Source organism: Trachypithecus francoisi, unplaced genomic scaffold (genome assembly GCF_009764315.1).
Source record: "Trachypithecus francoisi isolate TF-2019V2 unplaced genomic scaffold, Tfra_2.0 Lachesis_group0, whole genome shotgun sequence".
NCBI classification, from domain to species: domain Eukaryota; kingdom Metazoa; phylum Chordata; class Mammalia; order Primates; family Cercopithecidae; genus Trachypithecus; species Trachypithecus francoisi.
In genome coordinates, this window is record NW_022681453.1 from 15,047,042 (window position 1) to 15,073,137 (window position 26,096).

The 26,096-nt window shown below is 53.2% G+C and overlaps 2 protein-coding genes across 7 annotated transcripts in view; one reads left to right on the forward strand and one right to left on the reverse strand.

Annotated features, from left to right (window-relative positions):
* PTPN23 (protein tyrosine phosphatase non-receptor type 23) overlaps window positions 1-22,603 on the forward strand; it is a 34,959-nt gene extending 12,356 nt beyond the window's left edge. Inside the window, exons 2-25 of one of the 4 annotated variants that reach the window (XM_033205528.1) lie at window positions 3,647-3,721; window positions 13,841-13,968; window positions 14,195-14,271; window positions 14,939-14,988; window positions 15,105-15,236; window positions 15,508-15,588; window positions 15,663-15,794; window positions 15,880-15,927; window positions 16,295-16,351; window positions 16,455-16,513; window positions 16,688-16,767; window positions 16,880-16,994; window positions 17,073-17,138; window positions 17,518-17,663; window positions 17,949-18,260; window positions 18,336-18,490; window positions 18,584-18,735; window positions 18,822-19,001; window positions 19,095-20,835; window positions 20,931-21,115; window positions 21,243-21,347; window positions 21,441-21,579; window positions 21,690-21,803; window positions 21,882-22,603. In XM_033205528.1, coding sequence (XP_033061419.1) covers window positions 3,647-3,721; window positions 13,841-13,968; window positions 14,195-14,271; window positions 14,939-14,988; window positions 15,105-15,236; window positions 15,508-15,588; window positions 15,663-15,794; window positions 15,880-15,927; window positions 16,295-16,351; window positions 16,455-16,513; window positions 16,688-16,767; window positions 16,880-16,994; window positions 17,073-17,138; window positions 17,518-17,663; window positions 17,949-18,260; window positions 18,336-18,490; window positions 18,584-18,735; window positions 18,822-19,001; window positions 19,095-20,835; window positions 20,931-21,115; window positions 21,243-21,347; window positions 21,441-21,579; window positions 21,690-21,803; window positions 21,882-22,361 — 4,809 coding nt within the window. In that variant the 3' untranslated portion in view covers window positions 22,362-22,603. Of the gene's footprint in view, window positions 1-3,646; window positions 3,722-12,892; window positions 13,030-13,840; window positions 13,969-14,194; window positions 14,272-14,938; window positions 14,989-15,104; window positions 15,237-15,507; window positions 15,589-15,662; window positions 15,795-15,879; window positions 15,928-16,294; window positions 16,352-16,454; window positions 16,514-16,687; window positions 16,768-16,879; window positions 16,995-17,072; window positions 17,139-17,517; window positions 17,664-17,948; window positions 18,261-18,335; window positions 18,491-18,583; window positions 18,736-18,821; window positions 19,002-19,094; window positions 20,836-20,930; window positions 21,116-21,242; window positions 21,348-21,440; window positions 21,580-21,689; window positions 21,804-21,881 lie in introns of those variants that run through there. The other 3 variants (XM_033205536.1, XM_033205544.1, XM_033205555.1) reach the window with 3 other exon arrangements.
* A 265-nt stretch (window positions 22,604-22,868) lies between these two features.
* SCAP (SREBF chaperone) overlaps window positions 22,869-26,096 on the reverse strand; it is a 70,893-nt gene continuing 67,665 nt past the window's right edge. For all 3 annotated transcript variants that reach the window (XM_033205571.1, XM_033205565.1, XM_033205568.1), the window contains exons 18-23: window positions 25,957-26,042; window positions 24,252-24,334; window positions 23,981-24,147; window positions 23,726-23,806; window positions 23,336-23,542; window positions 22,869-23,255 (exon numbers count right to left, since the gene is read on the reverse strand). In XM_033205571.1, coding sequence (XP_033061462.1) covers window positions 23,010-23,255; window positions 23,336-23,542; window positions 23,726-23,806; window positions 23,981-24,147; window positions 24,252-24,334; window positions 25,957-26,042 — 870 coding nt within the window. In that variant the 3' untranslated portion in view covers window positions 22,869-23,009. The remainder of the gene's footprint in view (window positions 23,256-23,335; window positions 23,543-23,725; window positions 23,807-23,980; window positions 24,148-24,251; window positions 24,335-25,956; window positions 26,043-26,096) is intronic.

Here is a 26,096-nt window from a genome sequence, read left to right on the forward strand (position 1 = left end):
AACTCTTAAGACATTTGCTTTTCAAATTTCAAACATATAGAAAAGTTGGAAGAATAATGCAGTGCTCGCCCAAATTCCCACTATCTAGTTTCTTGGTTTTGTTTTGTTTTGTTTTTAGAGACGGGATTTACTCCATGTTGACCAGGCTGGACTTGAACTGCTAGGCTTAAGTGATCCTTCTGCCTCAGCCTCTGGAGTAGCTGAGACTACAAGTGTGCGCTGCACCTGGCTGATTCATTTTTTAATTTTTGTAGAGATGGGATTTATTGTTATGTTGCCCAGTCTGGCCTTGAACTCCTGGGGTCAAGTGATCCTCTGACCTCGGCCTCCCAAAGTGCTGGAATTACAGGTGTGAACCACTGCACCTAGCAGGTTACCTAGTTTTTTGTTTTTTGTTTTGAAACAGTCTTGCTCTATTGTCCAGGCTGGAGTGCAGGGGCGTGATCTCGGCTCACTGCAAGCTCCACCTCCCGGGTTCACGCCATCCTCCTGCCTCAGCCTCCTGAGTAGCTGGGACTACAGGTGCACGTTGCCATGCCCGGCTAATTTTTTGTATTTTTAGTAGCAACGGAGTTTCACCATGTTAGCCAGGATGGTCTCGATCTCATGACCTTGTGATCTGCCTGCCTTGGCCTCCCAAAGTGCTGGGATTACAGGCCTGAGCCACTGCGCCTGGCTTTTTTTTTTTTCTTTTTAAGATGGAGTCTTGCTCTGTGGCCAAGGCTGGAGTGCAGTGGTACAATCTCAGCTCACTGCAACCTCCCCGTCCTGAGTTCAAGCTATTCTCCTGTCTCAGCCTCCTGAGTAGCTGGGATTACAGGTACCCACCACCACACCTGGCTAATTTTTGAATTTTTAGTAGAGATGGGTTTCATCATGTTGGTCAGGCTGGTCTCGAACTCCTGACCTCCAGTGATCCACCCACCTTGGCCTCCAAAGTGCTGGGATTACAGGCATGAGCCACTGTCCCCAGCTACCTAGTTTTGAGAGATGTATTTCACCATATTTGTGTTCTCTCCAGATAGATAAATAGATAGAGATCCCACAAGCCCTTTGAAAGTAAGTTTTGGACGTCACTTTTCCTGGACACATCTCAGCACGTTTTTCCTAAGAGTGAGGACATTCTCCTACACAATCACAATATTATTATCATACCTAAGAAAATCTACCATAATTTTCCCCTATCTTTTATGACTTTTCTCTGTTTGCAGACTCAGATCCAGTTGGGGTTCTCATATTGCATTTAGTTGTGTAGTGTCCCTTTAATCACTTATTTATTTATTTATTTGGAAATAGGCTGGAGTGTGCACACAGCTCACCACAGCCTCAACCTCCCAGGCTGATTATCCCACCTCACCCTCTTGAGTAGTTGGGACTACTCAAGAGTAGTGATACCTAGCTAATTTTTTTTTTTTTTTTTTAATTTGTAGAGATGGAGTCTCATAATGTTGTCCAAGCTGCTCTTGAACTCCTGGGCTCAACAATCCTCCCACCTCAGCCACCCAAAGTGCTGGGGTTACAGGCTTGAGCCACCATGTCCAACCTGTTTAATCATTGTTAATCTAGAATAGCCCACTGCTCAACCCCCTCCTTTTAAATGACATTAAATTTTTGAAGAGTGGGTTCATTGTTGCCCCATTTTCTTCATTTTTCTGAGTGTTTCCTTTTCGTGTTCATCTGTCCTCTGCATTTCCTGTAAAAGCAATAATTTGCTGAGTATACAACACATCTGATAAGGCCCCTACCATTCCTTAATGCTTATTGTTTGAGGTTGGGGTCACCGGCATGACCCTGCTGTCAGCACACAGTATGATGGAGGCATATTTGGAATGTGAGCGGAACAGCAGCTAATATTCAAGGAAGTGACATTTCAGCTGAATCTTAGTAGAGAAGGTAGGGACAATGTAGATAAGCATTGATACCTGAGAGCAGTAATTCCCAAGTACTGTTGGCTGGTTGTCCCTGGGAGGTGCCAGAGGATAATCCTTGAAGGTTGTGGGGAGCAGGTTGTTTATTTTTGTTTATTTTTATAGAGACAGGTCTTGCTCTTTTGCCCAGGCTGATCTCCAATTCCTGGCCTCAAGTGATTCTCCCACCTCAGCCACCCAAAGTGTTGGAATTACACGCTTGAGCCACCTCACCCGGCCAGGAACAGGTTGTGCAGGGTCATAAACTCTGTGCCAAGATTAGATTTGGTCCTAGAGGCTTTGGGAAGCTACTGCACACATTCTTTTTAGATTATACGTCATTTCCTGTCATGTCACTGTCCTAAGATAAGCATGTTTTGGTCTTTCTTCTCCCTAGGCGTGTATGTGTGTTTCTGAAGGATTTAAAGCTAGAAGTGACCTCAGAGTTGTGTTAGAAATAACAATTCTGGCCACTTGGTAAGGGACGGATTTTAAGGGGTGGATTGTCCAGGACAGAGGTGGAGAGAGAAAAGAACTTACGGACACAGGGACTTTCAGGAGCTGAAACCAACAGGAGAACCAGGTTACACTCAGAGGTTTGGGAAAGGGTTGCGTGGTGCTGTAATGAGCTCAGCTGTCACCTCCCTGCCATCTGTTCCTCTTCTCCCTTTGCTCACCAGGCAGATAGAAGCTGTCACACAGGCTTCCTGGTTCCCATGTGGCTGATTCCTTAGCCATGGTTCCTGGATCCTGGGAAGGGACCCCAGGAAAGATGGGTGGCCACACACATGGTGTGAGTGAGTGTGCTCCCAGACAGAGCAGGCTGCCTCATCTCAGCCTTTCCCAGCCGTCTCTCTCTCCACCTTGCAAACCTTGGTCATGGCCTTAAGGAGCCCTGTGAGGTGGGTATCAGTGCTCTTAGTGTTTGTGGCGTGAGTGGATCTGGCCCCTCCAGATTGCTAGCCAAGACACCAGCAGCAAGTACTGCAACAGGGGCAGTTGTAGTTGCCTTAGTCTGGTGATCTGAGTTGAACAGGGGGCCCTTTGGGCTGAGCCTGTGCCTTCAGGCGGGTGTGTATGCTCATTGTCCAAGACAGTCTGCTCTGGAGGTGGTGAGTGCCACTGTGGACAGGCACTCTAGTGCTCTCTCTGATGTGGGTAGTGACCTCTCCTTCTCACCTTCTCCCACCTGGGCCATTCTCCTCACATAGCCGCAGGTCTTTCCTCACAGATGAGGACACTGCAGATCACATATTTCTATGCTATCCTTTCCCAGGCCAGGAGGATGGGTTGGTGAGAGAGGCTTTCTGTTCCCACTCTTGTTTGGTGCCTCTTGCCTGCACTTGCTATGAGTTTAAGGTTATGGTTGTGACCCCAAAATACAGCAGGGCCCAATCTTCTAGGGAGGCTTGAGTTTGTGACCCTTTCTGGAATCCTTACTAGGACCCCATTTCAGTCAGCTGAGTTCCTTGGCTTCCTGACCTGGCAGACTCCTGGACTTTGTAGAGAGACTGCATCATTAGGAGGACCTGCCAGAGTGCTGGTGCAGGGTCAAGGCTCTCATGGTCAGCATTTTGGTGCTGCCTGTTCATTAAAGTCAAGTTCCTGGTGGTCCAGGAGACACGCTTATGGTTGTAGATCTGCAGTTAATCCTGAGCCCTGGTTGGTGCTTGCCCAGGACTCAGAGGGCGAGGCAGGGGTTTTCTCTACCACTGGCTTATGTTCTTCTCTCTCTCTAGTTTGTCCTGAAGAATTATGGAGAGAACCCAGAAGCCTACAATGAAGAACTGAAGAAGCTGGAGTTGCTCAGACAGGTAGGAGGAGAGTATTGTTTTTTTATGCATGGGTAGACAGGATTGGTTTGATAGGGGGATAAAGAAACTGCCTAGGCTGGGCGCAGTGGCTCAACGCCTGTAATCCCAGCACTTTGGGAGGCTGAGGTGGGCAGATCATTTGAGGTCAGGAGTTTGAGACCAGCCTGACAAACATGGTGAAACCCCATCTCTACTAATAATACAAAAATTAGGCGGATGTGGTGTCATGTGCCTGTAGTTCCAGCTACTTGGGAGGCTGAAGCAGGATAATTGCTTGAACCCAGGGGGTGGAGGTTGTAGTGAGCTGAGATCATGCCACTGCACTCCAGCCTGGGTGACAGAGCAAGACTCCATCTCAAAAACAACAAGAAAAGAAACCACCCAGCCCATTTCTAGCTTTTGATGTAAAGTGAAAGACAGCTGGACGTGGTGACTCACGCCTACGATGCCCCCACTTTGGGAGGCCAAGGCAGCAGGATCGGTCCCTCCTGGAGTTCAGGCCCAGAAGTTTGAGACCAAACTCAACAGAGTGAGATCCTGTCTCTACAGGAAAAAAAAAAAAAAAATTAGCCAGGCATGATGGTGCACACCTGTGTCCCCAGCTACTCAGGAGGCTGAGGAGGGAAGATCACTTGATCCCAGGAGGTTGGGACTGCAGTGAGCCGACCATGTTCATACCACTGTACTCCAGCCTGACTGACAGAGTGAGATCCTGACTGTTTAGAAAACAAAACAAAACAAAAAAAGTGAAAGATGAGTGACTCTTCCTTTCACTTAAACACTTAAGAGACCATTGTAAGGTTATTAATTGGCCTAATTTCCATATTATTGTGTCTCAAGGAATAGGGAGGCCTGAGGAGAGGGAGAGAGACAGGAAAAGGCCAGCCAGTGAAGCAGCGATAACACACGGGACATTTATAAGTCTGCCGTCTTCTATGGGTGCAGTTCATGGCATCAAAAACAATTACAATAGTAACATCAGAGATCACCGATCACAAATCACCATAACAGATATACAATTAAAAACAGTTTGAAATATTGTGAGAATTACTAAAATATGACACAGAGTCATGAAATGAGTGCAGCTGCTGGAAAAATGGTGCCGACAGGCCTGTGTGATGCAGAGTTGTCACAAACCTTCAGTCTGTAAAAAACACAGCACCTGCTAAGTGCAATAAAATGAGGTATGCTGTATTTTTCCCTGATTATTGTATGTACTATTGGATAACAACATGTTTTCCCTTATATTTTTGTTAGAAGTCTGAGAGTCTGCACTGGCACGGCTGAGCTTGAGTACCAGTGATGTAGATACATGCCATAGAAATCAGTGGCTGTTAGTGTTTTCTTATCTGTCATGAACCACATACCAATCCTTGCAATAACCCAGCAGTATTAGCAACTATTTTCAGTATACTACCCATCAGTAATTTTTGGATATATTTTCTTTTTTTTTTTTTTTTTTTTTTTTTTTTTGAGATGGAGTCTTGCTCTGCCACCCAGGCTGGAGTGCAGTGGCCGGATCTCAGCTCACTGCAAGCTCCGCCTCCCGGGTTTACGCCATTCTCCTGCCTCAGCCTCCCGAGTAGCTGGGACTACAGGCGCCCGCCTCGTCGCCCGGCTAGTTTTTTGTATTTTTTAAGTAGAGACAGGGTTTCACCGTATTAGCCAGGATGGTCTCGATCTCCTGACCTCGTGATCCGCCCGTCTCGGCCTCCCAAAGTGCTGGATTACAGGCTTGAGCCACCGTGCCCGGCCGGATATATTTTCATTTAGTCTTGTGGGTGAAGATATTTTCTTTTTTTTTTTTTTTTTTTTTTTTTTTTTGAGACGGAGTCTCACTCTGTCGTCCAGGCTGGAGTGCAGTGGCCGGATCTCAGCTCACTGCAAGCTCTGCCTCCTGGGTTTACGCCATTCTCCTGCCTCAGCCTCCCGAGTAGCTGGGACTACAGGCGCCCACCACCTCGCTGGCTAGCTTTTTGTATTTTTTAGTAGAGACGGGGTTTCACCGTGTTAGCCAGGATGGTCTCGATCTCCTGACCTCGTGATCCGCCCGTCTCGGCCTCCCAAAGTGCTGGGATGACAGGCTTGAGCCACCGCGCCCGGCGGGTGAAGATATTTTCTTTTTTTGAGACCTAGTCTCACTGTGCCACCCAAGCTGGAGTGCAGTGGCACGATCTCAGCTCACTGCAACCTCCACCTCCCAGATTCAAGCAATTCTTCTGCCTCAGCCTCCTGAGTAGCTGGGGACTATAGGTGCCCATCACCATGCCCGGCTAATTTTTTGTATTTTTAGTAGAGACAGGGTTTCTTTTTTTTATTTTATTTTATTTTTTTTTTTATTTTTATTTTTATTTTTATTTTTATTTTTTGAGACGGAGTCTCGCTCTGTAGCCCAGGCTGGAGTGCAGTGGCGCGATCTCGGCTCACTGCAAGCTCCACCTCCCGGGTTCCCTCCATTCTCCTGCCTCAGCCTCCCGAGTAGCTGGGACTACAGGCGCCCGCCATCTCGCCCGGCTAGTTTTTTGTATTTTTTAGTAGAGACGGGGTTTCACCGTGTAGACTAGGATGGTCTCAATCTCCTGACCTCGTGATCCACCCATCTCGGCCTCCCAAAGTGCTGGGATTACAGGCTTGAGCCACCGCGCCCGGCCTGGGTGAAGATATTTTCTATGTCAGTTATTCAAAGTTAGTACAAGGCAGGTGGATCACTTTGAAGTCAGGAGTTTGAGACTAACCTGGCCAACATGGCGAAACCCCTCTCTACGAAAAATACAAAAATTAGTCGGGCATGGTAGCAGCGCATGCCTGTAATCCCAGCTACTAGGGAGGCTGAGGCAGGAGAATTGCTTGAACCCGGGAGGCAGAGGTTGCCGTGAGCCAAGATTGCACCACTGCACTCCAGCCTGGGCAACAGAGCAAGATTCTGTCTCAAAAAAGAAAAGCTAGAAATTATTACATTTAGTGAGGAAGGCATGTGAAAAAGCTGAGATAGGCCAAAAGCTAGGCCTCTTGCACCAGATCACCAAGTTAGGAATGCAAAGAAAAAATTCTTGAAGGAAATTAAAAAAGAATCGAATGATGTCATATCTCTGGATATCAGATTCTCCCCCTTTCCCCGGAATTTGCTAGTTTTGTTTTTGTGTTTTTGATTGTTGTAGGCTACCCCTGTGCCAAGAATCAGCCTGAAATGTAAACTTAAAGTTTTTTTGTTTTTTCTTCCTGAGACAGGGTCTCGTTCTGTCATCCGGGCTGGAGTGCAGTGGCACAATCACGGCTCACTGCAGCTTCCGTCTCCCCAGTTCAAGCCATCCTCCCACCTCAGTCCCCAGGTAGCTGGGACTACAGGTGCACACCACCGCATCCAGCTACTTTTTAAATTTTTTGTAGAGATGGAGTTCCCCTCTGTTGCCCAGGCTCGTCTCAAACTCCTGGGCTCAAGTGATCTTCTGGCCCCAGCCTTCCAAAGTGTTGGGACTAAAGGCATGAGCCGCGGCACCCGGCCTTGTAAACTTAAGGTCTTCACAGGTCTTTTCTGAGCCTGTACCATTCCCTGCACATGTGCAGTGACTTTCTCAATTCCCCTGTATATGTGGTTGCTTTTGAACATCTTACTCTTCAGTGTCTGCCTCCCAAAGGAGGAAAAAGACAAAAATGAAGAAGGGAAAAGATGCCGGGCCTTTAGATCCCTTGGAAGTTACTTCAGCTAGGGGTGGAGAAGCTTACAGCCATGGAGGGAGGTGCAGTAGTGGAGGAGCTGCCTCTTTCTCTGTACCTCTGTGATCAGAAGCAGCAATCAGCAAGATCTCCTGTATTTGGAGTACAGAGTCCTTTTTGTCCATGCTGGCTCCCACAAGCTGCTCCTGGAACTGGTGCACAGCTACCTCCCAGGTGCTGGGGGTGGGGGATGGGTGACTGCTACTATGGTAGGGGCTGAAATTGACCAAAATTAATGGCAATAAACTGCACTGTCAAAGCCTTCCCCTAGAAGTTGCAAGCCTTCAACAGACTCCAGAGTTAAGTCAGATTCTGCCAGTGCAGCTTGTCTTGGTGGGGAGACAGATTTCTGATGCTTCTTATGCTGTCTTCTCAGAACCCTCCTCATAAATTGAATCTTTAAAAAGGGTTTATTTGAACAAAGTTTGAAAACCAGTGAGATAATCTTAGCCCCTAGGACAACCACCATTTTGCACACACAGGCATACACTATACACAAGGACGCAACACACCCTAGAAGGAGCATTACCACCAATCTCCAAAGCGTCCTCTGAGACATATCCTCCAAAGCATAAGGCAGGCAACCTGCACAGAGCAACGGGCTGGGTAGAGCAGCCCCTGAGAGAGCTGTGAGCCAGCAGCTTTCAGACCTGTGCTTTTCCAGTGCAAAAAAGGCTCACACAAGGCCATCTGGGGTAGCCACTTCCCCTTCCTGGAACTTGGTTTAATTTATCCCAGCAATGTGCGAGTTGGACTAGATCACTTTTTTTTTGTTTTTGTTTTTAAAGACAGAGTCTCACTCTGTCGCTCAGGCTGGAGTGCAGTCTATCTCGGCTCATTGCAACCTCTGCCCCCTGGATTCAAGCGATCCTCCTACCTCAGCCTCCTGAGTACCTGGGACTACAAGTATGCACCACCAGGCATGGCTAATTGTTGTATTTTTAGTAGACGTGGAGTCTTGTATATTCCCCAGGCTGGTCTTGAACTACTGGCTTCAAGCAATCCTCTGCCTCAGCCTCAGAAAATGCTGGGATTACAGGCGTGAGCCACCATGCCTAGTCTTGATGACTGTTCCTTAAACTTGTGAAACCCCAGAACAAATTTTCTTACATAGGACACTGATAATAATCTTTCAGTGAAAAAGTTATTGGAAGCTTTAGGCAATCCTCTTTCCCTCATCTGAACCTCAGTTTCCTCATCTGTAAAACCAGGGTTTGAATAGTTGTTTCTAAGAAGACTTTCCCTTTGAAACTCTGGAGTACATTCTTGGCTCTGTGATTACAGGGAATAAAACTGACAGGTGCAGGGGATGCTGTGGGGGTGTCACAGCATCAAGCTGTCTCTCAGACTCCTCTGTTTAGCTCTGTGCAGCTCGTCTGAGAGTCTGACAGACCAGGCTACAACCACAGGGGGCTGCATTCTTGGGTGGATTAAAGGGTACAGGTGATCTCTTGGATCTGGAGGGGAGATTGCTTCTGTTGTTTCCCAAAGATGGTTTTAGGAAGTACAAGACAAATTTTATTTTATTTATTTATTTATTTATTTTTGAGACCGAGTTTTCCTCCTATTCCTATTGCCCAGGGTGGAGTGCAATGGCAAAACCTCGGTTCACCACAACCTCTGCCTCCAGGGTTCAAGCGATTCTTCTGCCTCAGCCTCCCAAGTAGCTGGGATTACAGACATCCACCACCATGCCCAGCTAATTTTGTATTTTTAATAGAGATGGGGTTTCTCCATGTTGACCAGACTGGTCTCAAACTCCCGACCTCAGGTTATCTGCCTACCTTGTCCTCCCAAAGTGCTGGGATTACAGGTGTGAGCCAATGTGCTCGTCTTATTTTTTAATTTTATTTTATTATTATTTTTTGAGATGGAGTCTCACTCTGTCATCCAGGCTGGAGTGCAGTGGTGCGATCTTGGCTCACTGCAAGCTCCACCTCCCAGGTTCACGCCATTCTCCTGCCTCAGCCTCCCAAGTAGCTGGGACTACAGGCGCCCGCCACCATACCCACCTTATTTTTATATTTTTAGTAGAAATGGGGTTTCACCTTGTTTGTCAGGATGGTCTCAGATTGAGACCACCTGACCTTGTGATCTACCCACCTCGGCCTCCCAAAGTGCTGGGATTACAGGCGTGAGCCACCATGCCTAGTCTTGATGACTGTTCCTTAAACTTGTGAAACCCCAGAACAAATTTTCTTACATAGGACACTGATAATAATCTTTCAGTGAAAAAGTTATTGGAAGCTTTAGGCAATCCTCTTTCCCTCATCTGAACCTCAGTTTCCTCATCTGTAAAACCAGGGTTTGAATAGTTGTTTCTAAGAAGACTTTCCCTTTGAAACTCTGGAGTACATTCTTGGCTCTGTGATTACAGGGAATAAAACTGACAGGTGCAGGGGATGCTGTGGGGGTGTCACAGCATCAAGCTGTCTCTCAGACTCCTCTGTTTAGCTCTGTGCAGCTCGTCTGAGAGTCTGACAGACCAGGCTACAACCACAGGGGGCTGCATTCTTGGGTGGATTAAAGGGTACAGGTGATCTCTTGGATCTGGAGGGGAGATTGCTTCTGTTGTTTCCCAAAGATGGTTTTAGGAAGTACAAGACAAATTTTATTTTATTTATTTATTTATTTATTTTTGAGACCGAGTTTTCCTCCTATTCCTATTGCCCAGGGTGGAGTGCAATGGCAAAACCTCGGTTCACCACAACCTCTGCCTCCAGGGTTCAAGCGATTCTTCTGCCTCAGCCTCCCAAGTAGCTGGGATTACAGACATCCACCACCATGCCCAGCTAATTTTGTATTTTTAATAGAGATGGGGTTTCTCCATGTTGACCAGACTGGTCTCAAACTCCCGACCTCAGGTTATCTGCCTACCTTGTCCTCCCAAAGTGCTGGGATTACAGGTGTGAGCCAATGTGCTCGTCTTATTTTTTAATTTTATTTTATTATTATTTTTTGAGATGGAGTCTCACTCTGTCATCCAGGCTGGAGTGCAGTGGTGCGATCTTGGCTCACTGCAAGCTCCACCTCCCAGGTTCACGCCATTCTCCTGCCTCAGCCTCCCAAGTAGCTGGGACTACAGGCGCCCGCCACCATACCCACCTTATTTTTATATTTTTAGTAGAAATGGGGTTTCACCTTGTTTGTCAGGATGGTCTCAGATTGAGACCACCTGACCTTGTGATCTACCCACCTCGGCCTCCCAAAGTGCTGGGATTACAGGCGTGAGCCACCGTGCCTGGCCTTTTATTTTTTGAGATAGGGTCTCACTCTGTTGCCCAGGTTGAAGTGCAGTGGCATGATCATGGCTCACTGTAGCCTCCACCTCCCAGGCTCAATCACTTCTCCCCCTTCCCAAGCCTGTAGTCCTAAGTAGCTGGGACTACAGGTGTGCATCACTGCACCTTGCCAATTTTTGTATTTTTTGTAGAGGTGGAGTCTCGCCATGTTCCCCGGGCTGGTCTCAAAATCCTGGGCTCAAGCAGTCCTCCCACCTTGGCCTCCCAAAGTGCTGGGATTACAGGCATGAGCCATCATGCCCAGCCAAGGTTTTTAAATATTTTTATATGTGCTACTTTAGTGAGTATTGAAAAAAACTGTGTGGCTAGTGCATCACACCTGTTATTTTAGAGCTGTTATTGCTTAGGATGTGGCTCTTGATTTTAAAAATGGGTTGTTTAAAGAAAAATGTTAAGTACAAGTGGTATTTGGATATGGCAGAGGTCATGATGGAGGGGTATGATAAGAATGACTAGATTTGAGAAGCACTGCCCTAATGCTGTGAGCTGTGGCTGTGACATGCCTTATCCTTACACTGGGCATTCTAGAGGCCTCACCACCAGGGAGATTATCATCGCTGTTTAAAGAAGAGACTGAGTTTCAGAGTCTCCCAGGATACTGCTGGGAAGTGGTGTAGAGTACAACTGGAGCCTGACTCTTCTGTTCTGCTGTCCCCAGGGTGTACGTACCCCTTCTGAGAGCATCCCTGCCGGCAGCTCAGAGCTGAGCTCCCAGAGTGGAGTGTCCTGGAGGATTTCTTCTGGCTAAGTCCTAGTGAGGGGCTCTGGTCCTCTGCAGGGGGCTGAGGGCAGACAGATGTCAAGCCATCCCCCTCACTGTGCACCTGCTCCTTGGAGGGTGTATTGTTTGCTTTTCTGTTTAAGCGGAGGGTTCATTTTTTTGTTGTTGTTTTCCCCCCAAAATAAGAATAGCTCTGTTGTTTATCATAAATATTGAAAATGTTTAATATAAAGAATACATAAACAATATGAAGAATTAAATACATGTCTCTGTCAGATGTATATCCATCTATTTATTTATAATTATTATTTTTTGAGACCGACTCTCACTCTGTCACCCAGGCTGGAGTGCAGTGGTGCGATCTCAGCTCACTGCAACCTCTGCCCGCCGGATTCCAGTGATTCTCCTGCCTAAGCCTCCTGAGTAGCTGAAACTGCAGGTGTGCACCACCATGCCTGGCTAATTTTTGTGTTTTTAGTAGATACAGGGTTTCACCACATTGCCCAGGCTGGTCTCGAACTCCTGGGTTCAAGTGATCCACCCGCCTGGGCCTCCCAAAGTGTTGGGATTATAGGCATGAGCCACCTCGCTCAGCCATATGTATCTATTTATATAGAATAAGATAAATTACTTAAATCCTGTCATCCTGAGATAATCACGGTTAACATTATGGTATACAATCTTCTGAATCTTCTTTTTGTTTATGTACCTATTTGTGGTTTTTTGTTTGTTTTTTCTTTTGAGACAGAGTTTTGCTCTTGTTGCCCAGCCTGGAGTGCAATGGCATGATCTCAGCTCACTGCAACCTCCGCCTCCCGGATTCAAGCGATTCTACTGCCTCAGCCTCCTGAGTAGCTGGGATTACAGGCATGCACCACCATGCCCGGCTAATTTTTGTATTTTTAGTAGAGATGGGATTTCACCATGTTGGCCAGGCTGGTGTTGAACTCCTGACCTCAGGTGATCCGTCCGTCTTGGCCTCCCAAAGTGCTAGGATTACAGGCGCGAGCCACTTTGCCTGGCCTATGTACCTATTTGGATATGGATATCAGTATTTGTATGATTCCATTTGTTACATTCTTTTTTTTTTTTTGCCCAATAACATGCCATAGGCCTCTTAACATATGAATAACTAGAGACTCTTGTCTTTAGTTTTCACGGCTGCAGAATATTCTCTTGTGAGGCGCCTTGACATAATTAATTTAAAACAGTCCTCTTTAATGGGAATTTTGGCGGGTATCCAGTTTTGCCTTTTTGGTTTTTTTGAGAGACAGAGTCTTGCTTCATCACCCAGGCTGGAAAATGGTGGCACAACCATAGCTCACTGCAGCCTTAACCTCCCAGGCTCAACCGATCTTTTCCCGTCAGTCTCCCAAGGAGCTGGGACTAAAGGCATCATCACACCTAGATAATTTTTAAAATTCTTTTTTGTTGAGACAGGGTCTTGCTACATTGCCCAAACTGGTATCTAACTCCTGGCCTCAAGCGATCCTCCCACCTTGGCCTCCCAAAATGCTGGGACCACATATGTGAGCCACTGCACCTGATCTGGAGTCCAGTTTTTGACCCTGGTAATAATGCTGTGATAAATATCCTTGCATTTATATCCAAGCATTTACTTTCCTGGATGTCTGTTACTGTAAACTGTGAGATACAGAACTGTGGGTCACGCTGAGTGGCAGCTCACGCCTTTAATCCCAGTACTTTGGGAGGTGGAGGTGGGAGGATCACTTGAGCCCAAGAGTTTGAGAACAGCCTGGGCAACATGGCAAAACCCCGTCTCTATTAAAAACAAAAAACTGTGGGCCAAAAGTTAAGTACAGTAAAAAACTGAAAATGTTGCAAATTGCTTTTCAGATATTTGAGATGGGCTGGGCACAGTGGCTCACACCTGTAATCCCGGCACTTTGGGAGGTTGAGGCGGGTGGATCACAAGGTCAGTTGTTCGAGACCAGCCTGGCCAAAATGGGGAAACCCCGTCTCTATTAAAAATACAAAAATTAGCCAGGCATGGTGGCGTGTACCTGTAGTCTCAGCTAATAGGGAGGCTGAGACAGGAGAATTGCTTGAACCCAGGAGGTTGTAGTGAACACTGTATTCTAGCCTGGTGACAGAGTGAGACTCCGTTTTTTGTTTTTTGTTTTTTTCCTTAAAAAAAAAAAGAAAAACTACATGGGATGGATTCAGTTGGCCAGCTGCCAGCCCTGGTTTGTGGAATGGTTTATTGAACGACTATAGGTGTAGCCATGGACTTTTTGGTATCCCTTGGCATGTGCAGTCGGCCAGCTCTGATGCGTTTTCCTGGCATTTGTGGGTTAGCTGGCCTGCCTGTCCACTGCCCCATATGACAACAGGCCTGCTTCTCCCATCCTGCTCCCCCAGAATGCTGTCCGTGTCCCACGAGACTTTGAGGGCTGTAGTGTCCTCCGCAAGTACCTCGGCCAGCTTCATTACCTGCAGAGTCGGGTCCCCATGGGCTCGGGCCAGGAGGCCGCTGTCCCTGTCACCTGGTGAGAGCCCCAGGCAGGGCTGGAGGATCCCGGGGGGGAGTCTGGGTGGTGGGGGTGCTCCTCCCCTCCCTTCCCCCTTCTCCTTGCTGCATAGGATGGGGAATGGCCTCGTATGGTCCCCCTAGGCCTCCCCACAACCCCACACTGGAGTAGTTAGTCCCCTTACCTAATCTCAGGGCCCTGGCCAGTTCCTGCCCTCGAGATAACTGGGGTGCCATGTCTGCAGGACAGAGATCTTCTCAGGCAAGTCTGTGGCCCATGAGGACATCAAGTACGAGCAGGCCTGTATTCTCTACAACCTTGGTGAGCTGACCCCTTCCCCATGGCCCTACTCCCCAGTCCTGCCAGCCTAGGTTTCAGCTCTTCAGATGGCCACGAAGGCAGTGGGCTGATAAAGGGAGAACTCCAGGATTCCCGCCCCTCCACTGCCTTCCCTACAGCCCTGCCAGCTGCTCTGCTGTTTTCTGGGCTGGGCCCATGGGGAGCCTCTGCTGGGGCAAGGTTCTACTGGGCTGGTTGCCACACAGAGTTGCCACTGTGTGCTCTGGCTGGGAGAGATGGCCTTTCTTCTTTGACTGGACAGCCCCTCCCCACTGTGGTTTTGGGCTGCTTCAGGAAGGAGAAGAGCAAGGCTGGCCTCAGCTTGCCCTGCTAGTCAGCCTTAGCCTGGCTCAAGGGAGAAGCTTGGGGAGCCCCAGAGTTCTGTGCAAACATCCCTGAAGCTTCAAGATTGGACCCCTTGGACAGGAGCCCTTCCATCCTCTGCCAAATGCAGAGCAGGAGACTGCAGACTGGGCAGAACTTCTGAGTTTCGCTGTTCCCTCCAGCTTGGGTGTCCTTGGACTCATTGCCCTGGTTCTCAGAGCCCTGTTTTCCTGACTGTGGATGACAACAGTACCCCTTCTGCCTCACCTTTACATGGGTGTGAGCGGCCCCAGGCCCCCTAACACTGTGTCTCCTCCCTCCCCAGGAGCACTGCACTCCATGCTGGGGGCCATGGACAAGCGGGTGTCTGAGGAGGTGAGGAGAGGGGCAGTCGTGGAACATGTGGACATACCAGGGAGGGGCAGCCTCCCAGTTATGGATGAATCCTGACCCATGGAGTGGACACAGGCCATCCTCCCACTCCCTCCCAGGGCATGAAGGTCTCCTGTACCCACTTCCAGTGCGCAGCTGGCGCCTTCGCCTACCTGCGGGAGCACTTCCCTCAAGCCTACAGCGTCGACATGAGCCGCCAGATCCTTACTCTCAATGTCAACCTCATGCTGGTGAGGAGGTGCCCTGGTTGGAGTGGAGTTGAATCCAGGGAAGGGGATGGCTGGGGAGGGGGCAGTTGGGCCTGGATCCTGGACCAGGCCATGTGCCGATGGCAGTGAGGGACAAGCAGGGGGCCTTGGCTTTGTTGAATCCAGGAGCACAGTGGTGCTGCTTGGCGTGGGGTCAGCTGGGGGAGAGGGCAGTGAAGAGGGATCCCTCAGTCTGCCCCTGGGGAAGGGGAAGGCTTTGGGTGAGTGAGGGACACCTCATGTGTCTCCCCAGGGCCAGGCTCAGGAGTGCCTCCTGGAGAAGTCGATGTTGGACAACAGGAAGAGCTTTCTGGTGGCCCGCATCAGTGCACAGGTAGGGACGGGGCTGATGGGAGGCCTTCGTTTTACTGTTGATCCCCCACTCACTGAGCCCCACCCTGTCCCCAGGTGGTAGATTACTACAAGGAGGCATGCCGGGCCTTGGAGAACCCTGACACCGCCTCACTGCTGGGCCGGATCCAGAAGGACTGGAAGAAGCTTGTGCAGATGAAGATCTACTACTTTGCAGCCGTGGCTCATGTGAGGGCCTGGGGCCCCAGGGTGGGGCGGGGCTGAGTGGCCACAGCTCAGGAAGCAAGTCATGGTGTCTCTTCTTCTTTCCCAGCTGCACATGGGAAAGCAGGCCGAGGAGCAGCAGAAGTTCGGGGAGCGGGTGAGTGAGCTGCAGCAAGGAGGGGACTGGGGACTGGTAGCAGCCTTCAGTGAGATGCTGGTGTGCTCCCGCTCCTTACACACCAGGGGGTGGCCTTCTCTGTCTCACCCTGGCCACCACCTGCTGCAGGCCTGGTGTCTTAAGTGTTGTCCCATCTGTGCAGCCCTCGTCCCTTGGAGTCTGAGGAGGTGGGGCAGGCTCCCCACAGAGCAGGTGGCCGGGGCAGGGCGTGGCGCTGCTCCTGGCTGCCTCCTGAGCTGCTTGTCATCTGATGGGTCACCTGATGGAAAGGCAGGGCCGGGTGGGAGGCAGGAGTAGGGGTCCAAGCAGAGGAGGACAGAGCAGGCTTTCCTGCCACTCTCCACAGGTTGCGTACTTCCAGAGCGCCCTGGACAAGCTCAATGAAGCCATCAAGTTGGCCAAGGTAAAGCTGAGGAAGGCCTTGCTGCCCCTCAGACCCCTGAGAGGGTGTCCTGGTGCCAGCTTTGGTTGGTGCTAAGACCCCACCCCTGTCCCTAACCCCACAGGGCCAGCCTGACACGGTGCAAGATGCGCTTCGTTTCACTATGGATGTCATTGGGGGAAAGTGAGTCTGTGGGGGTGGCCCTGGTTCCCTCTTTTTGTGAAGGGTGCTGTGCCTCTGCTGGCATCTTTGGGAGGAAGCCTTCAGTGCCAGAGAGCGATGTCCCACATGGGAAGTAGGTTCTGGATCTCCACTGACACCCCGTGACTGCCCACTCCCCCTGCTTCTGACCCCCAGGTTCAATTCTGCCAAGAAGGACAACGACTTCATCTACCATGAGGCTGTCCCAGCATTGGACACCCTTCAGCCTGTAAAAGGTCGGGGAGCTGAGAGGTGGGGGCAGAGGTGACGGTGGGGTGGAGACAGGACACAGGAGGCTGCCTCAAGGACTCTACATGGGCCTGATCTCCACAATTTCCACCTCGCCAGGAGCCCCCTTGGTGAAGCCCTTGCCAGTGAACCCCACAGACCCAGCTGTTACAGGCCCTGACATCTTCGCCAAACTGGTACCCATGGCTGCCCACGAGGCCTCGTCACTCTACAGGTGGGTGGAGGGTGGAACAGAGGGAGGCTGGGTGTCTGGAGATGTGGGTCTCCAGCAAATGCCATGTTGCTTCTGCAGTGAGGAGAAGGCCAAGCTGCTCCGGGAGATGATGGCCAAGATTGAGGACAAGAATGAGGTCCTGGAGTGAGTGTGGGACTTGGGCCGGGAGGCGGAGGCGGAGGCAGGCGGCACTTCCCGGGGCTCTGGGAACCCCAGGGCTGCCTATGCTGGGAGAGGAATGAAATGTCCGTTCCGAACAGGTTTCCCAACGCTGCCTTCCCGCCCAGGGTGGGAAGGAGTCATGTCTTGGGAGGAGGAGCTGCCTTCTGTCCCACTGTTTCCAGCAGTGCCCTGGGCATGTTCTTGTGAGACCAGGCCAGACCTGGTAGTAGGGGTCCGAGGTCACAATTTGCTCTCTGCTGAGACCTCAGATTCAGTGGTGGGGCTTGCCCTAGCGGCTCCTTTGACATGGTCAGAGTTGGATCAGTACCCAGCACCCACCTGGCCCTGTTGCCCCCCACAGCCAATTCATGGATTCAATGCAGTTGGATCCCGAGACCGTGGACAACCTTGATGCCTACAGCCACATCCCACCCCAGCTCATGGAGAAGTGTGCGGCCCTCAGCGTCCGGCCCGACACTGTCAGGAACCTTGTCCAGTCCATGCAAGGCGAGTAAGGGGCAGAGCAAGCAGGTGGAGGGGAGTGTGGAGGTCATCTGCTGTGGCCTCCTCCATGTCTCTGGTCACCAAGGATGGAGGCTGCACCCCTCTGGGCCCTGGCTTGGGTATCCATGCCCACTCCTCTGGATCAGCATACCTCATGCACCCTGCTCAGTGTACGCTGGACCTCACTCAAGCCCTGACCTGAGGGGGCGGTTCTGTCTCTTTGGGGAGGGGCCCATGGGTGCTCAGTCAGCCTGCCTCAGGGGCTGCCTCTACAATCCACACCCCCAGTGCTGTCAGGTGTGTTCACGGATGTGGAGGCTTCCCTGAAGGACATCAGAGACCTGCTGGAAGAGGATGAGCTGCTAGAGCAGAAGTTTCAGGAGGCGGTGGGCCAGACGGGGGCCATCTCCGTCCCCTCCAAGGCTGAGCTGGCAGAGGTGAGGCGAGAATGGGCCAAGTACATGGAAGTCCACGAGAAGGCCTCCTTTACCAACAGTGAGCTGCACCGTGCCATGAACCTGCACGTCGGCAACCTGCGCCTGCTCAGCGGGCCACTTGACCAGGTCCGGGCTGCCCTGCCCACACCAGCCCTCACCCCAGGTGAGCCCCACCCGACCCCATTGGGAGACTTGAGCTGGGGGTTTCTCTGGCCTCACTGACCACTGTTGCCCACAGAGGACAAGGCTGTGCTGCAGAACCTAAAGCGCATCCTGGCCAAGGTGCAGGAGATGCGGGACCAGCGTGTGTCCCTGGAGCAGCAGCTGCGTGAGCTTATCCAGAAAGATGACATCACTGCCTCACTGGTCACCACAGACCACTCAGAGATGAAGGTGGGCTGAGTGAGCAGGGTGGAGGGACTCTGGGCCCCACCCTTAGGAGTCGAGGCCCTGAGTGTCCATCCCCGGCCCCCACCCCTCCCTCAGAAGCTGTTCGAGGAGCAGCTGAAAAAGTACGACCAGCTGAAGGTATACCTGGAGCAGAACCTGGCCGCCCAGGACCGTGTCCTCCGCGCACTGACAGAGGCCAACGTGCAGTACGCAGCCGTGCGGCGGGTGCTCAGCGACCTGGACCAAAAGTCAGTGCCCAGTTCTCTGCTCTTGTCTGGAGCCACCTGGAGCCCACCCCTGTGGTTGACCTGGAGCTGGCCCTTCTGCCCACCAGGTGGAACTCCACGCTGCAAACCCTGGTGGCCTCGTATGAAGCCTATGAGGACCTGATGAAGAAGTCACAGGAGGGCAGGGACTTCTACGGAGACCTGGAGAGCAAGGTGGCTGCTCTGCTAGAGCGCACACAGTCTACCTGCCAGGCCCGCGAGGCTGCCCGCCAGCAGCTCTTGGACAGGTTCGTGCGGCCCTGGGGCTGTGGTGCAGCTTGGGTCCAGACAGGCTGGGGTGATAGGAGCCTGACCCCACTTCTTCCCTGTCTGTCCCACAGGGAGCTGAAGAAGAAGCCGCCGCCACGGCCCACAGCCCCAAAGCCACAGCTGCCCCGCAGGGAGGAGAGTGAGGTGATGGAAGCAGGAGACCCCCCCGAGGAGCTGCGTAGCCTTCCCCCTGACATGGTGGCTGGCCCACGACTGCCCGACACCTTCCTGGGAACTGCCACCCCGCTCCACTTTCCTCCCAGCCCCTTCCCCAGCTCCACAGGCCCAGGACCCCACTATCTCTCAGGCCCCTTGCCCCCTGGTACCTACTCAGGCCCCACCCAGCTGATACAGCCCAGGGCCCCAGGGCCCGCTGCAATGCCCGTAGCACCTGGGCCTGCCCTCTACCCAGCCCCTGCCTACACGCCGGAGCTGGGCCTTGTGCCCCGATCCTCCCCCCAGCATGGCGTGGTGAGCAGTCCCTATGTGGGGGTAGGGCCTGCCCCACCAGTTGCAGGTCTGCCCTCCGCCCCACCTCCTCAATTCTCAGGCCCCGAGCTGACCATGGTGGTTCGGCCAGCCACCACCACAGTAGACAGCATCCAGGCGCCCATCCCCAGCCACACAGCCCCACGGCCAAACCCCACGACTGCTCCTCCCCAGCCCCGCTTCCCAGTGCCCCCACCACAGTCTCTGCCCACGCCTTACACCTACCCCGTAGGGACCAAGCAACCCGTCCCAGCCCAGCACCACTTCTCTCCTGGGATCCCTGCAGGTTTTCCAGCCCCAAGGATTGGGCCCCAGCCCCAGCCTTCACGAGCATTTGGGCCTCAACCCCCACAGCAGCCCCTTCCACTCCAGCATCCGCACCTCTTCCCCACCCAGGCCCCAGGACTCCTACCCCCACAGTCCCCCTACCCCTATGCCCCTCAGCCTGGGGTTCTGGGGCAGCCGCCAACCCCCCTGCACACCCAGCTCTACCCAGGTCCTGCTCAAGACCCTCTGCCAGCCCACTCAGGGGCTCTGCCTTTCCCCAGCCCTGGGCCCCCTCAGCCTCCCCATCCCCCCCTGGCATATGGTCCTGCCCCTTCTACCAGACCCATGGGCCCCCAGGCAGCCCCTCTTACCATCCGAGGGCCCTCACCTGCTGGCCAGCCCACCCCCAGTCCCCACCTGGTGCCTTCACCTGCTCCATCTCCAGGGCCTGGTTCTGTGCCCCCTCGGCCCCCAGCAGCAGAACCACCCCCTTGCCTGCGCCGAGGCGCTGCAGCTGCAGACCTGCTCTCCTCCAGCCCGGAGAGCCAGCATGGCAGCACTCAGCCTCCTGGGGGTGGGCAGCCCCTGCTGCAGCCCACGAAGGTGGACGCAGCTGAGGGCCGTCGGCCACAGGCCCTGCGGCTGATTGAGCGGGACCCCTATGAGCATCCTGAGAGGCTGCGGCAGTTGCAGCAGGAGCTGGAGGCCTTTCGGGGCCAGCTGGGGGATGTGGGGGCTCTGGACACTGTCTGGCGGGAGCTGCAGGATGCGCAGGAACATGATGCCCGAGGCCGTTCCATTGCTATTGCCCGCTGCTACTCACTGAAGAACCGGCACCAGGATGTCATGCCCTATGACAGTAACCGTGTGGTGCTGCGCTCAGGCAAGGATGACTACATCAATGCCAGCTGCGTGGAGGGGCTCTCCCCATACTGCCCGCCGCTAGTGGCCACCCAGGCCCCACTGCCCGGCACAGCTGCTGACTTCTGGCTCATGGTCCATGAGCAGAAAGTGTCAGTTATTGTCATGCTGGTTTCTGAGGCTGAGATGGAGAAGGTGAGAGAGGGGCTGGGTGCCCACGAGGGCAGTGTGGGGTGGCAGGGCAGGGGATCCTGGAAAACCAGGCCTGTCTTGGTTTGTCTGTCCTTCAGCAAAAAGTGGCACGCTACTTCCCCACTGAGAGGGGCCAGCCCATGGTGCACGGTGCCCTGAGCCTGGCATTGAGCAGCGTCCGCAGCACTGAAACCCATGTGGAACGTGTGCTGAGCCTGCAGTTCCGAGACCAGAGCCTCAAGCGCTCTCTCGTGCACCTCCACTTCCCCACTTGGCCTGAGTTGTGCGTCCACTGCTCTGGATGGTGGCTGGGGGTCTGGGGTGCTGTCCAGTCCTTGGTGCTGGGAGGGATGAGAGCCTCAGATCAGGCCTGGCTCATAGGCTCTTCCCCACCCCATCCTGTCCCACAGAGGCCTGCCCGACAGCCCCAGCAACTTGCTGCACTTCATCCAGGAGGTGCACGCACATTACCTGCATCAGCGGCCGCTGCACACGCCCATCGTTGTGCACTGCAGGTAGAGGGTGGGCCTGACAGTCTCTCTACGGGCTCTTGCCCTGGCCTCATTCCCCAGCCTCATTCCCAGCCTCATACCCTCTTCTTGGCACAGCTCTGGTGTGGGCCGCACGGGAGCCTTCGCGCTGCTCTATGCAGCTGTGCAGGAGGTGGAGGCTGGGAATGGAATCCCTGAGCTGCCTCAACTGGTGCGACGCATGCGGCAGCAGAGGAAGCACATGCTGCAGGAGAAGGTGAGGATCTGGGCAGGTGGGGCTGGGATGGGCCTTCTGTCCCCGGGTGACGGGCCCCTGCCTGGCTGGCCTGGCTGGCCTGGCTGACCTGGCCAAATGCACCTGTGCAGCTGCACCTCAGGTTCTGCTATGAGGCAGTGGTGAGACACGTGGAGCAGGTCCTGCAGCGCCATGGTGTACCCCCTCCATGCAAACCCTTGGCCAGCGCAAGCATCAGCCAGAAGGTGAGGAAGGTTCCCTGGAAGCTGCTGGGACAGCCACAACCTTGGGACTCCCTCTCCTCACCCACTCTGTCTTCTCAGAACCACCTTCCTCAGGACTCCCAGGACCTGGTCCTCGGTGGGGATGTGCCCATCAGCTCCATCCAGGCCACCATTGCCAAGCTCAGCATCCGGCCTCCTGGGGGATTGGAGTCCCCAGCTGCCAGCTTGCCAGGCCCTGCAGAGCCCCCAGGCCTCCCGCCAGCCAGCCTCCCAGAGTCTACCCCAATCCCATCTTCCTCCCCGCCCCCCCTTTCCTCCCCGCTGCCTGAGGCTCCCCAGCCTAAGGAGGAGCCGCCAGTGCCTGAAGCCCCCAGCTCGGGGCCCCCCTCCTCCTCCCTGGAGCTGCTGGCCTCCTTGACCCCAGAGGCCTTCTCCCTGGATAGCTCCCTGCGGGGCAAGCAGCGGATGAGCAAGCAGAACTTTCTGCAGGCCCATAACGGGCAAGGGCTACGGTCCACCCAGCCCTCTGACGACCCCCTCAGCCTTCTGGATCCACTCTGGACACTCAACAAGACCTGAACAGGTTTCGCCTACCTGGTCCTTACACTACATCATCTCTCATGCCCACCTGCCCACACCCAGCAGAGCTTCTCAGTGGGCACAGTCTCCCATTTCTGCTGCCTTTGGCCTGCCTGGCCCAGTCCGCACCCCCGTGGGGTGGAGATGTACTGCAGACTCTGGGTCAGGTTCTGCTCCTTTATGAGACCTGACATTTTTCAGCTCTTTGCTATTGAAATAATAAACCACCCTGTTCTGTGGCCCGTGTCTGAGTCTGCCCATTGCTGCCTCAGCTCTAGTAGCACTGGCAGGAACTTAGCACCTTTCATGGATAACAGGATGGTACCAAACTGTTAACACTACCAGGACAGTTCTTTAAGGGTCCTGCAGTTCTGGCTTGCTCATCCTCCCCGCTTTGCTACCCATGCCATGCTGTATGTTTCCTCAGCAGCTCTGAGGAGGGTCCAGGCAGAGTGTGTGCACAAACAATTCCAAGAGAGACAAGTAGCTCCCAAAGTGCCTGACAGATGTGGTTTTTTAAAAAAGTTTAATATTACAGTCAGGAGGCAGCAGCTGGAAGATACTCGGCTCTTTCCCCCAAGTCCAGGTTCAGTGCATTGGCCCCCACACAGCACCCCAGACCCCTGCCTGGGCAGGGAGGCCCCATGCTCAGTCCAGCTTCTCCAGCACGGAGGGCACATACACCAGGCTGAGCTCACTGCCAAAGTTGCAGACAATGGCAGCGTTGTCCAGCACCAGGATCTGGCGGGCAGGCTGGGCCTCACTGTTCTTCCCCAGGTAGACTGTCTGTAACAGGTCCCCGTAGCTTAGGTCCCAAAAGGAGACACAGCCTTGGCCGCCAGTCACCAGCAGGTTGTCTGAGATGACACCCAAGCTTGCACCACAGCCCAGATCCTGGAGGCAAGGACATGACAAGCTCAGTCCTGAGTCCTTCCCTAAAATCCCAAGAATCCTATGATCCCCACCCCCTCTACCTGCTGAATGGAGTAGAACTTGATGCCTGTGCTGCGGTCCCAGATGCTGATGAGGTCATCCAGGCCACTGCTGATGACACAGGAGGTGGTACAGGTGAGGGAGGTGACATCCCCACGGTGCGCAAACACGTGGCTAACCCGGCTGCCAGTCAGTACATCCCACAGGCAGATGGCCCCATCTTGTCCTCCACTGGCCAGCACCATGGTCTGGGGAAACAGGCCAGGGGAGCGGGGTCACTGTTGTGGAGTACCTCTGTCAAAAAAATGGTGTTCCTGTGCCCTGGTGAGTGGGGCCCTGACTCTGCTTCCTGGAAGGGGCCCAGCTCCCAGGAGTCAGCAAACATGGGCCACAGGCTCTGTACCCCTCTACCCCCCCTGCAGGCCCCTCACCTGGTCAATGTACACAGTCGTGATGGCCCCTGAGTGGCCCTGAAGGGTGAAGAGGCAGCACGAGTCCTCCAGACGGAATACCTGTGACAGGGATGGACCTCAGGTTCTGGTCTCTGGGATTTTCCAAGTTATACTTTGGCCAGGAAATGCTCTCTGTCCTTCACCAGGACTCCTCCAGCCTCTCCCTGACGAATGCATCAGGCTCCCACCCTGCACCAGGCCACTCCAGCACCCAAGAAACGAGAGAATACTCACTCTCAGCGTGTGGTCTTGACTCCCAGTCACCAAGCGCCCAGCAGCGGCTTTCAGGGCTGTGATGGGTTTTTGGTGTGCACAGGGCACTGTGTGGGTCAGGCGACAGGCCACTGTGTCGCTGCTGCTGTACACTGGAGAGGCAGGGGAACTGCCCCGACCTGGGGTCCCTGAGGACAAAAGGCCAAGTGAAGGATCTCTGAGAAGGCAATGGGCAGACGGCCCCTACACATCCCACCAAGTGTGAACACCTGCCCGCCCCAGGCCCTCTGACCTCTAAACTGCAGGGGGCTGAGGGCAGTGTGGGTCTCCAAGGAGAAGAAATCAAGCGAACCATTGAGCCGCGCAGCCACAATCCTGGAAGAGAAGAACAGCTGCCAGGGGCCTCTCCCCTAATTAGAGCCCCAATCCTGGGGCTGAGCATGTGGGCACAAGAGAGATAAAGGGCCAGTTCAAGAAGGGACAGGAGGGACATAGCCAAGAGGAAAGCACATGGTGCCAGAACAGATGCTGGAGCCAGAGGGCAACTCCAAATATTAACCTCCTTGTGCCTCAGTTTGTCTGCAAAATGGGGATAAGAGTACCCACCTCAAAGGATGGTCATGAGAATCAAGTGAGCTAACGTGTAAGGTGGTACCTGGTGAATGTCACATAAGTTTGTAAATTAAAAGCAAGCGGAGGGCTCCATGTAGCCTGGAGCTGAAGGGAAGGCTGCTGAGGGGAAACAGGATGCAGGGTGGGCTATGTTGGGCATTGTGGAAGCCTGCATTCTCTATCACATAAAAGCAGCTTCAACCCAATGACAGCCCACACCAATCCCTTTTTCCACAAAGAAACAAGGATTTTTTTTTTGCTCTCCAAAATTCCTAGGTACAGTCTGACAGGCAGGGATGGGTATATTTGCCCAATAACCCCAAAGCCTCAAAGCAGGTGCCTTTTACTGTAGCGAAAGGCAATGCATGTCTACAGTCTCTGCCCATGAATTTGAAGGGCCACACCAGACCTGGGGAAGCCACAGTTGTATGATTGGAAGTGGGTGGACAAAGAGAGACCAGAGTCACCAGGAACCCTGAGGGTCAGGGCTGAGACCTGGGGGCTTTCCTTAAAGCTAAAACAAGCAGCAAAGGAGAACTTCCAAGAAGCACAGAGGGACCTGGTGAAACTGGCCAGGCTGGAGGAGAGGATGTCGGCCGAGGCCCATGCAGAACCTGTGCTGACAGGAATGACCGCAGCAGCCCACTGGCAGAAATTCACAGCACTAAGGGCAAGGGACGCCCCCTCCCCAAGGAAAAAGAAAGACTCCAGCTCTAGGTCAGATGGTGCTGCCACCAAGAGTCAAGGAGCCTTGGAGGAGGAGCCAGCGTGGGACAGGCAGGCGAAGGCGTTCGGAAGAAGGCACCTGGCCATTGTTGGGTGGAGACCCAGGTTCACCAGCTCGGAGGTGGGGCCAGAACCCAGGTGACTGAGACTCCCCAAGAAGTGTGCATGCAGACGAGCCCTGGGGACGCCCACAGCCAGTGGCTTGCTGAGGAGGGCAAGCACGACAGGACCAGGGAGAGCAGAGAACAGCCGCCAGCAGCCAAGGAGAAGAGGGTTCTGCAAGCGCACTTTCTGTTTCTGGAACTAAAAATGCAACCAAGATACCCCAAAGGCTCAATACTGACAAGCTAATCAGAGAAACTGGCTTCATTGAGAAGGGTGAGAAAGGACAGGAGTGTATCACTCCCCACTGTCACTGCTTAAGGCCCTGGGAGGTCACCGTGTGCCAGGCCCAATTCCGAGCACGTCACACCCCTAACGCTTTTAATTGTTACCTTCCCATCCAAGTGGACTGCCCTTTGCTCACAGGTGTGGGGCTGGTCATCAAGAAGGTCAATCGAAACATACAGTGCAGCAGTGGACAGGAACCAGGACTCAAGAGAGTATGGCCTAGCCAACAAAGGCTGGGGACATTGGGGGCTGAGGCAGGCCACGCTCACCTTTTGTCCAAGAAGACCAGAGCGGTAATGCCTGAGGAGACCTCCTCGCTGCTGCAGCACAGCACCCCTTCAATGGCGTCCCACACCTATGAGTCCAGAGGCTGTGAGCACCTGCCCACCAGAAAGGCCCACAATCCCCG